Raw genomic sequence first — 12,227 nt, 5'->3', positions numbered from 1 at the left:
CGTTTATAAAAAATTGCATTATTTTTCAAATATTTGACCTTTATTCTACACTGCTCTGTCCCTCCTTGTAAAAACGGTCTGATGGTTTCCGGGTTCTATGAAGCCAGTCCCTCAAAAATACGCAATGGGCTCAGATTGGTTAGCTGGCCCAGTGTGTTGTGATTCGCTAAACGCCTAGTGCACGTTTGTCGGAAATGTCACGCCCCTTACCTTTACCGGTAGACTGTGCTTTGGTAGTATTAGAAACAATGTCGGCATTGCGGCAACAACACTCCAGCCTACTAACTATACCACAGCAACTATTCCCGCGGCGATACAAAATGGCCTCGCCCCCCTTATTTCATATTCTCGGAGGAGGGGTTTATGTAAATATTGGGGCTGGTGATGTCAGCAACCCTGGAGGAATGTGTAGTAGTCCCTAGCGGCCGTTTGCTGTAGTCCTTAGAAATTGATTTCTTTAAAAGCAAATATCTCCCTTTGCTTTAAACTTTGAACGTTGTAACTTTGCAGATGTCGTTTATGCTCAAACCGCAACATTACACAGTAGCTAAAGTTAGAATAGTGAAATCGTGGTTTACCACCCCTTTAAGACACCGGTTTCCAGATAAGCAGAGGATATTGATTTGTTTGTAAAAGTTGTAAAAGTTATATTCATTCTAGAGACAGTATTCACCTGCAGTGTTTTCATCTGTACAGAAGAAAGATGGAGATGAATCGTCAACCTGCAGCACAGTGGACAAAGCTCCTGAGGTATCAGATGTAGTAGAGGTGGAAGAAGAGGACTCCACCATCCCTGAGGACTGCTACACAGAGAGTGAGACATGAACAATGACTATGCATAGTATTGAGCAGTGTTGGGGGGTAACGCATTACAAGTAATGTCGATTTATGTAATCAGATTACTTTTTGCAAGTAACGACGAGTAAACCCAGCAAGTAAAAGCCATCATTTCACCGTCTCCGTTAACTATAGACCCGATATAGTCTGGCTATAACCCACTTCTAGCCAATATAACCTTGAATTAGGTTACATGTAGTGATTACAAGGTGTTTGATTTCATTACTTTGACATGTTCATGTTCTAGAACTAGTCTATTCTTGGGATATGGTTAGACGTCTATAAAATTTTCACTGACAGTCCAAATTTTGCCTTGTTTTAGCCTAGACGTCAGGGCTGTGTTTGAACGGCTATTAGATGTCTTTTAAACACAATATTGCTTGCACTTCAAATAAGTACCGCAGGTTATTTTGTTTTTACCTGTCCTGTCCCCATGCGAAATCGGAAGTAAGAACAGTAGCAAAAAAAGACAGGTTGACAGTGAATGTGCATGTCCTTCAGCCTGAGGCTTATTCATTTCACTTTTGGTGTGAAAGGGCCTTTACATTTGCCAAAAACATATATATATTTTGGTGAAAAGGTGAAAAAAAAGCTAAGCAAAAGGAATGCAATACATTCCATTCCATAAACAGTAACTATGTAAGGCAATTAGTTACTTTTTTATGAAGTAACGGAATATTGTAATGCATACTTTTGAAAGTAACTTTCCCCAGCACTGGTATTGAGTTATATTCTTGTCATCAACATTTTTGTTTGTCTGCGTTCCCAGACTGCATCAGGCGATGTCCTTTCTTGATCCTTGACGACGTTACCCAGGGTAAAGGGAAGGCATGGTGGAACCTCCGTAAAACCTGCTTCGCTATTGTGGAGCACAGCTATTTTGAAACCTTCATCATCTTCATGATTCTCCTCAGCAGTGGAGCTTTGGTCAGTCAATCAACAAACCATTGTTTTTGTATAACCAGAGCCCACTGAATTAATATTGTTTTCATATGTATGTTTTTTTTACCAGGCATTTGAGGACATATACATTGAACAACGGAGAATGATTAAAATCATCCTTGAATATGCAGATCAGGTCTTCACCTATGTGTTTGTCATTGAAATGCTTCTGAAATGGGTAGCCTATGGTTTCAAGGTCTATTTCACAAACGCATGGTGTTGGCTGGACTTTCTCATCGTTGATGTAAGTATTAGTTCATCCCACTTCAACAGAAAATTTCATATTCAAATTACAAATAAAATTCACATCCTTGAGTCATATTTGACTCACCCTGAAAGCCATTATAAATGAATAAATGTCCAGTTACCCTACAGGGTAACACTTTACTTGAAGGGGTGTGCATAAGACTGACATGACACCTTCATTATCATGACATGACACATGTCATGAATATGAAGGAGTTTTTATGCATGTTTATGACAACTGTCATTTAGTGTCATTTACTCAATTATGTCATTTTTAATGCAAAGATGACATTATTTGAGATCATGACAACCTGACATTACCAAGACAACCTAACCTGTCATAACCATGACATAGCAGATTAATTTACTGCATTTACTGAAAATGGATCAGGTAATTCTCAACATAGTTTTGGTAAGTAATAAAGACAACATTAGGGTTAATTCAATATTTTGAGAATTGGGGCTTCAAGATGTGTTATTGATGTGAATATAATATACTAATACTAATATACCAGTAATATACTTTATACATACACTTTGTAATACTTTATTTTAATTATTATTTCTGCAGGTGTCCCTGATCAGCTTGACTGCAAATATCTTAGGCTACTCTGAACTGGGGGCCATTAAGTCTCTCAGGACTTTGAGAGCGCTACGACCTCTTCGAGCTCTCTCCAGGTTTGAAGGAATGAGGGTAAGTGTGTGTGTAGTAGGTTTTCTGCTGTGCACCCTCAGCTTAACATCATTCATTAATTAGCAATCAGTAATATTATTAGTTCTGCTTATCCTCACATTTCTTAGTTACATTTTATTTTACAGTATGTGCACTTTCAATGTTCTTACAGTGTACTTACCCAAAACACTGCTGAGTAATGTAAGGTAACAAATAACAACATGGGATAGGGTTAGGTTTAGGGGTAGGTTCAGGGTTATTACCCAGTGTACATGCGAAAAAGGACCGTAAAAAAAGTGCTCCCTATTTCTTCTTGTTTATTCTCCTCTTATTCATAGCTTACATATTCGGGGCTCATATGATTGCCTGTATGTAATATGCATCATCAATAAGGTGTATTCTGAATTTGATCTTTTAAAGGTGTCCTATTATACCCTTTTACGAAGTCTTGATTTTGTTTTTGGGGTATACTAGAATATGCTTTCATGCATGATTGTTCAAAAAACCTCTGTCCCCAGTCTGGCACGAACGCGCCATTTCGATGAAGCCCCTCCTTTTGAAATACGAAATGTGCTATGATTGGTTAGCTGGCCCACTGTGTTGTGGTGTTGTGATTGGCACCACTTAGCACGTGATATAACTCTACTCAGATATAAAATAATAAGGATGATTTAGACTTAAGAATGTAGAAAAAAACCCCAAGAGGATCGTGCAGAACGGATTTCATGCACAGACTTTACAAGCACAGATTTCACAGGTCGTTTCAGAGTGGTATGTTTTTGTTCATTTTCTTATTTATTTTAGATACAGAGTTATACACCATTTAATCATGATACTTGTTGGAAAACTATGGAAATACAAACAATAATCAATCACAAAACCATAGTTTATTTTCCTAAGGGGCGGTGAACAGTCTCACAAAAGCTACAGTAAACACTATATCAACACTAATGTTGGCTAGCAGGCGAGCGGAGGCAAAGCTCTGCCCTTTGTTTACATCATAGCAACAACATAAAACTTATAATTGGAACTGTGAATGGAAAACGCAACTAGAAATAATAAGACATACTTACCAGTTGTAATCCACAAACAACAGATTGTCCCGACAAAGTGGGAACTGCTCCATTTCAGGAGAAGCTTTTTGCATAGCCGGCATTGTGGTTCTGGAAGCTGTTCTCCGTAAAATGTGCAGCACACAGATAAACGTTGGGGTTAAAATGTTCAGAAACAGTTTAAAATACATTTTAACCACTGTAAGTTTATCAGCCTTAGGAAGATCAAACAAATGAGTTTTGGAAACGGTGTGGAAAAAACACTGTCTTCTCTAATGCAGCTCAACTAGGCCTCATCCCATTTTTGTGCATATTCCGTGGGCAGAGATTATTTAAATGAGTAACATTGTGACTTCACAAGATCCGGAAAAAACGCAATGGAGTCGTTCGTTGGACAATAGTTATTGGAAAGAAAAAATATCTCCCTTTGGAGTGGACTTTGAGCTTTGTAACTGTGCAGATCTTTTTAATGCTCAAACAGCAACATTACACACTAACTAAAGTTGAAAAAGTGAAAAGTATAATAGGACCCCTTTAATGTTGCTTTAACAAATAAGCCACTTTTCACGTAAAGCGTTTTAGAATGATTGAAATTCTACAGCAAGTGCTGTATATGGATCACAAGTGCCCAAAACTGATGCTGATGATTATCAATGTTAAAAAAAACATAAAGTTGGCTATTCAATCCTAGTGAAAGTTAAGGGTTTAAGGTTGGGTTTCAGGCTCTCACGCTGTCAATGTGCATAGGTGGTGGTGAATGCCCTGGTTGGGGCCATCCCCTCTATCTTCAACGTTCTCCTGGTGTGCCTAATCTTTTGGCTCATCTTCAGCATCATGGGAGTCAACCTTTTTTCTGGAAAGTTCTATTACTGCTTCAACCAAACATCCGAGACATATTTCCTCCCCACTGAGGTCAACAATAAGTCTGAATGCCTGGAGCTCGCTCAGAATTCAGATTCAGATGTGCGATGGAAGATTATGAAGGTCACCTTTGATAACGTAGGCATGGGCTACCTCTCCTTACTGCAAGTGGTGAGCATTGATATTAGTCGTCAAACCGTAAACAGAAGTGCACTGACCTGCTATGTCAAATACACTTAAAAATACACTTTGTTTCCAGGCAACATTTAAAGGATGGATGGACATCATGTATGCTGCTGTGGATTCCCGTGGCGTAATGTTGATTTTAACCTTTAACTAAGACAATAAGAGAATCATGACTAGTTGGTACAAGTGTGCTATCTCAAATTGTTGACACAAATGAGTCTTATGAAGTTATTGTTTTCCTACAATATGTGTGTGATTCCTTAACATTGTTTTCTATGCAGGTTGAAATGCAGCCGGAGTATGAGTCAAACCTCTACATGTACATTTACTTTGTGATCTTCATCATTTTTGGCTCTTTCTTCACCCTCAATCTATTCATTGGTGTCATCATTGACAATTTCAACCAACAAAAGGCAAAGATAAGTGTCCGCAGTGGGTCTTCTTCATCTGTAGCGACACTAAAACACTTTATGCCCTGGAATAATTGTCTCTGTGCCTATACTTAGGAGGAACAGACATCTTCATGACAGAAGAGCAGAAAAAATACTACAATGCCATGAAGAAACTTGGCTCCAAAAAGCCACAGAAACCAATTCCAAGGCCTACGGTAATATATATTTTAACTTTTTCCTCAGATGAGTCCTTGATACTTGAATCTGATACGTTATTATTTTAAAGTACTAACTGCATCTTCTCCTCCTTGGGATGCTCTTTTCCCATATATGCTGCCTGGTTATATCTGATGTTTGAAGAACTGCTTCCAAGGCTTGGTATTCGACCTGGTCACCAAGCAATTCTTTGACATCTTCATTATGGTGCTGATCTGCCTGAACATGGTGACCATGATGGTGGAGACAGATGACCAGACTTCGGAGAAGGAAAATATTCTGTTCTTGATTAACTTCATCTTCATCGTGCTCTTCACCGGGGAGTGCATTCTCAAGATCATTGCCCTGCGCTATCACTACTTCTCCATTGGGTGGAACATTTTTGATTTTGTGGTGGTCATTCTTTCAATCATGGGTAAGGCTGCTTTATTAACAGTAATCACTAAGAAATCAAGTAGAAAAATGTTAATGGTCAATGACAGGATGCAATATTCTTTCATTTAAATTCAAACAGAATTCATCTTCTATGATTTTCTATGATGAGCTTTTTTTTATTACTTGTAATGTCATATTGAAGACAAAAGGAATTAAAAAATTAAAAAATTAAAACTTTAGTAGGCAATTTGGCATAATTATTATTAGAACTTACACTTTGAACGTTTCAACAAAACTGCTTTACTGCTTATTAATATTTGAAAAATACTAAATTTTCAAAATTTGAAAAAACTAAAAAGGGTTAAAACAGTAAATGATATAGAGAAGACATGACTATGTGGAGGTCTGTAAGTCTGTAAGTTCAGATTGTAAAATATTGTGGTGTAACGTAAACTTATATATACAGTAGCATGAAAAAGTATGTGAACTGCTTGCAAAATCTGTGAAAATGGGAACAATTTTAACTAAATAAGTGGGATCATACAAAATGCATATTATTTTTTATTTAGTACTGTCCTGAATAAGATATTTTACATACAAATTTTTTACATAGTCCACAAGACAAAAAAATAGCTGAATATATTCAAATAACCCTGATAAAAAGTTTATGAACCATTGCTTCTCAGTGCTGTGTGTCGTTCCCTGGATGATCCACGGCTGTTTTTTTGTTTTGTGATGGTTGTTCACAAGTCCCTTGTTTGTCCTGAGCAGTTAAACTGCCCAATGTTCTTCAGAAAAATCCTCCAGGTCCTGCACATTCTTCAGTTTTCCAGCCTCTTTTTCATATTTGAACCCTCTCCAGCAATGACTGTATGATTTTAAGATCCATCTTTTCACACTGAGGACAATTGAGGGACTCAAACACAACTACTAAAAAAGGTTCAAACATTCACTGATGCTCCAGAAGGAAACACAATGCATTAAGAGCCTGGGGGTGAAAACTTTTGAACAGGGTGAAGATGTCCAAATTTTCTTATTTTGTTTAAATATAATTTTCATTTAGTACTGCCCTTCAGAAGCAACAGAAGATACTTGCATGTTTCCCGGAAGACAAATTAAGTACAATTTACTTTGATTTTCAAATTCAATATAGGTTTTCAGCCCCCGGCTCTTAATGAATTGTGTTTCCCTCTGGAGCATCAGTGAATGTTTGAACCTGTGGATTTTTCTGAAGAACATTGGGCAGTTTAACTGCTCAGGACAAACAAGGGACTCGTGAACAACCATCACAAAACAAAAAAACAGCCGTGGATGTTTTGTCTTGTGGACTATATGTAAACATTTTTTATGTAAAATATCTTATTCAGGACAGTACTAAATAAAAAATAACATGCATTTTGTATGATCTCTCTTATTTAGTTAAAATTATTCCCATTTTCACAGATTCTGCAAGCGGTTCACATACTTTTTCATGCCACTGTATATATATATATATATATATATATATATATATATATATATATATATACAATTTTTTTTTTTTTTACTTTTTAAAGTTTTATCAAAATATTACACACAAGTGCATATTTAGAGTGTAGGTAAATATGGTATTACTTTTGACTTGGTTTACAATTGAATGTTTTTGAAAATCATATAAAATCAACATGAAATTAAGGAGTACCTTTTACTTAGCACTAGATTAGATCATTGTAGATTAGATCAAATAATTATCTAATTGATTATAATTTACCATAATATTTCCTTGTCGTCCAATTCTTTGTCGTTTCGCAGGTCTTTTGCTGGCAGACCTCATCGAGAAGTACTTTGTGTCACCTACGCTGTTTCGCGTCATCCGACTGGCCAGAATTGGCCGCGTCCTTCGTCTCATCCGGGGTGCGAAAGGAATCAGGACGTTATTGTTTGCGCTGATGATGTCACTTCCTGCCCTCTTCAACATTGGCCTCCTTTTATTCTTAATCATGTTCATTTTCTCCATATTCGGCATGTCCAACTTTGGGTACGTGAAAAAAGAAGCAGGCATCGATGACATGTTTAATTTCGAGACCTTCGGGAACAGTATCATATGCTTGTTCATGATCACGACGTCCGCCGGCTGGGATGGACTGTTGTCGCCTATTCTCAACAATCCACCAGATTGCGACCCGTACGTGGAGAACCCGGGAACGTCTGTCCGAGGAAACTGTGGGAACCCCGCAGTGGGCATTGTCTTCTTCTGCAGCTACATTGTCATGTCGTTCCTCGTCGTGGTCAACATGTACATAGCCATTATCCTGGAAAACTTCAATGTAGCGACGGAAGAAAGCGGCGACCCCTTGTGCGAGGACGACTTCGAGATGTTCTATGAAACCTGGGAGAAATTTGACCCGTCTGCTTCTCAGTTCATCGATTACAGTAGACTGTCTGAGTTCTGCGACACGCTGAAAGACCCCCTGAGAATCCCGAAACCGAACACATTGAAGTTAATCACAATGGACCTTCCCATGGTCCCTGGTGATAAGATCCACTGCCTGGACATCCTCCTGGCCCTCACTACAGAGGTGCTGGGTGATTCAGGCCAGATGGATGCCATGAAAGCAACTATGGAGGAGAAGTTCATGGCGAACAACCCCTCGAAGGTTTCGTATGAGCCCATCACCAGCACTCTCAGACGTAAGCAAGAAGAAGTGGCCGCTTCGACCATTCAAAAAGCCTACCGCACGCACATCCTCAAACGCTGCCTCAAACACGCCTCGTTTATGTACAGAGAGAAGACAGACTCAAAGAGACAAGACGAAGAGGCTCCGGAGAACTTGGGGATGATCGCTAAGAAAATGGGGCATCTTTATGGAGATCAGGCCATTGAGGACAGCCAACCTGTGGGTTTCTCTTTCTCTCAATGTGGGAAAACACAGCACGAGGCTAAGCGTCCCCCGGTGAAGGTTCAGAGCGACGTGGTCTTGCACTCCGCCCCTTTTTCCGTTCCTGACTCCTCAACCACTGTAGAAGAATTGAGAGAGTCCATTGTGTAGCATGTTCAAGCCATGGTGTACACTCAACCTTTGGAAAGCCCAAAAATACTGAGACCCTTCAGGACTGAGTTATACTTCGACACACAACAGCCAGTATGTAAGAAAATTCATGGCGAAGATTCTTTGCGAATGGCTAAGAGTTGTAATCAATATTATCGATTGCTCCTCTCACTCAGTACCGACCTTGAGTAGACGATAAACTGTTTGTCTAATGGCACTGGAAATGATTGGGCTCTTAGTGCAGACATTAAGTGAAGTGACAACAAGAAAAATTGTCAATGGTAATGATTACTAATCATTCAAAACTAATTTAGAGGAATAACAGGAAAGGAAACCCCATGACTTTCCATGATAGCCAGAACAGACTTGGCCTAAAGTAAATCCTGTTTTAAGAGAATATGACAGATCATTTTTGTAGTATGACTTAAATTGCCTTTAACAATTAACACATATTTGAGATATAGTTTTTTACTGACTTTTAACGGTAGCATTCAAAATATACATTGTTCTGATTTTGCACTAACAGTTAAATAAAATGAACACAGGCAATTTGAATCAAGTATATTAGTCTTAATTCACTGTAGTTCACTGTAAAGACATGTAATATTATGTACATTTGTCTTTGTACCGACTTTACTAACAGCAGTACATATGGTTATTGACTCGGGTAGGATTTGAAACCTTAAAGGGATAGTTCACCCAAAAACGAAAATTTTATGTTTTTCTGCTTACCCCCAAGGCATCCAAGGTGTAGGTGTCTTCGTTTCTTCAGTAGAACACAAATGAAGATTTTTAACTCCAACCGTTGTTGGAGTTTTCTCCCAGGTTTCACCAAAACAGCAGCCGGGTCATAGATATATACATAGATGCCTCATTAGTGCCTGCGTGGATCGCTCGAATGAGGATTCTATGTATATATATCTATGACCTGGCTGCTGTTTTGACCTCACTCACAGGAAGTGATGGCGGTCTGAAGAGCTGATGACATTCGTCTGATATGAGTTGAAATAATAGCATAAATACCGTTCGGTTTCTCGAAGAAACCGATCGTTTTGTGTCTTTAGGCATCAATGTGTCGTCACGAGCCGCGGGGTTTCATTTGAAGTTGTCTGTCCATGTTTTTTTACTCTAATAGAATTAGACCCCATTGAAATGCATTATATGACTGATACACAGCAACGGTTGGAGTTAAAAATCCTCATATGGTTCTACTGAAGAAACGAAAACACCTACATCTTGGATGCCTTGGGGGTAAGCAGAAAAACATCAAATTTACGTTTTTGGGTGAACTATCCCTTTAAATCATATAAAAGTAGAATCTCTAGTTTTCCCAACTACAAAAATATATCTGTAATATTAAATGAACCCAGGCTAACTCAGACCAGAACATACTGAAATATGGATTCTGTAATGTTTAACTTGACTAATGAGCCTTTTTTGTGTGGAGGGTGTACTTGCAACTTGTTAATTGCAGGTATATAGAGTCTGTGAAATCCTTGGCTTATGTATGTAGGTCATTTTTACTTTATTTTGAGCCAGATGTGCAACTGTGTCCTGAATGTCAGGTTGTCCAGTGTAATACAGAGTATATTACAGAGAATATTCTGTTGAAGTTAAACTATGCTTTGAACAGGGCATTGAATGTTGGAAAAACAACATGTATGAATGGATGTATCAGGGTCAGAAAGAAAACAAAAACTAGCCAGCTTAACATATTGCATCCTACTTTTTATTAGCATTCTGTGGAGACTGTCTGTCTATATGATGTTCTATGGACACAGTTTGCTATAATGCCTCCAGAGAGTCAGACTCAACAAGACTGACCAAATGTGCCTTCTCAGACTGTCAGCATCCCTATCATGCTTTACTGTACCTATATTCATCCAGAATTTAAAGTCACTCGCTCAAATGTGTTGTCATTTTGATGATTCACGTTTAATTGCAAAGTTAACAATCTATCTTTTTCTCACATAACTGATTTGACAGCATTTAAAATATGACAGTTGGCAAAAATTGGCTGCCAGGTAAAGAGGTTTAAATGTCTTTTCATTTGCTTGTCGTTTCACATCTTTTTTTTTTAATTGAGTTGGTGAAACATTTTGTACTTTTTAGGATAGATTTCATGTAATTAAACATGCACTGGGTATTGAAGCTATAAAATTAAGCCCCCAAGCTGAAAGTGTTAGAATAAGCACTTAAATAAGCATGAAGCTTCGGTTGCTTTCAAACTCTTTCTTTATGGCATTTCTATCACTTTTTTTTTATTTGTGAAATGCAAACCAACAGTGAGGATGATAAACAGAGATGAGGACTAAGGTCAAATTCAACCTACAATTCAGTTTGTTCATGCAGCAATAACGGGACAGTGATTAAAATAGGAATGTACATAAGTGGAATAACTGAATGCTTTTCAGAAAAAAACTTTTAGCATTGATTTTATTAATTAAACTAAGACAAATGAATAATAATAGACTATGAATCAGTCCCCACTTCTTAATGTTTTGCATCGATAAAACCTTGTTGATTTATTGTTTAAATCACAATTAAGAAAATTTAGTTGAATATATATTTTTTTAGATGGTCGATAATGTTCTACTTACAAGTACTAACACGCAGTTTACTGAATGTATTGACACCTCACAGAATCTGTCACTTGCTGAATGCATGTTATGGAAAATGAAACATTTTTAAAGTACTGAAATATTTGTACATTTTATTGTATATTTTATCTCTGTTTACATGACTGAAATAAACTCTTGTTTTTTTTTGAGTCTTTGAGTTTTTATTATGTTCTAACAATATGCAATGACAAAAAGTTTTCATTTGTCTCAGTGATATTTGTTTTAATCTTATTAGTGTTTTATTAAATGCAGTTAAGAGACAGTAAAGTTAAGAATTACATTACCAAAAACTGAATATAAAAAAAAAAGTTTTACTTTTTTTATTGCAAATTGTCCATCTGATATGGCAAACATGCGCCACGCTTTGTTCAAGATACTTTTTATTTATAGTACTGAGCTGACTTTAAACAGCAATGGTTTATCAATATATTATTTTATCTTTACAGACAGGGGGGAAAAAATCATTTGGAAAGTCTTACTGCAGGACACACTTTAGGTTTGTTGAAATTAATAAACGAAATATACAAGGTATATCTTGTACACACATTCAAACCTATACACACAAGAACACATGCCGCTCTCTGGATGTAGTAGAACTACTGCGGCATCCCCTGGATCACAGCTGCCCAAGTTCCGTGCATACAAATCAGGTCAGGGGTCAGCTGTGAAGCGTGACCTCAGGACAGACGGTCAGTGCATCTCTTTCACTCTGATGAGTGGAAGCCGAGTGGTGTTAATATGCTCATTCATTCTCACTGGCGTCTGAGTGACACTCTCAGTGCTGAGGGTGTATTACT

The 12,227-nt window shown here is 37.7% G+C and overlaps 1 protein-coding gene across 1 annotated transcript in view; it reads left to right on the top strand.

Moving 5' to 3' along the window:
* Positions 1-11,576, top strand: part of scn4ab (sodium channel, voltage-gated, type IV, alpha, b) — a 29,820-nt gene extending 18,244 nt beyond the window's left edge. The window contains exons 16-25 of the mRNA XM_079826938.1: positions 697-814; positions 1,607-1,764; positions 1,850-2,023; positions 2,597-2,719; positions 4,498-4,782; positions 4,871-4,924; positions 5,079-5,220; positions 5,304-5,404; positions 5,550-5,820; positions 7,572-11,576. Coding sequence (XP_079683064.1) covers positions 697-814; positions 1,607-1,764; positions 1,850-2,023; positions 2,597-2,719; positions 4,498-4,782; positions 4,871-4,924; positions 5,079-5,220; positions 5,304-5,404; positions 5,550-5,820; positions 7,572-8,809 — 2,664 coding nt within the window. The 3' untranslated portion in view covers positions 8,810-11,576. The remainder of the gene's footprint in view (positions 1-696; positions 815-1,606; positions 1,765-1,849; positions 2,024-2,596; positions 2,720-4,497; positions 4,783-4,870; positions 4,925-5,078; positions 5,221-5,303; positions 5,405-5,549; positions 5,821-7,571) is intronic.
* The last annotated feature ends 651 nt before the right edge of the window (positions 11,577-12,227 follow it).

The sequence above is a fragment of the Gobio gobio genome (genome assembly GCF_949357685.1).
Source record: "Gobio gobio genome assembly, chromosome: 1".
NCBI classification, from domain to species: domain Eukaryota; kingdom Metazoa; phylum Chordata; class Actinopteri; order Cypriniformes; family Gobionidae; genus Gobio; species Gobio gobio.
This window is presented reverse-complemented; position numbering and strand designations above follow the sequence as displayed.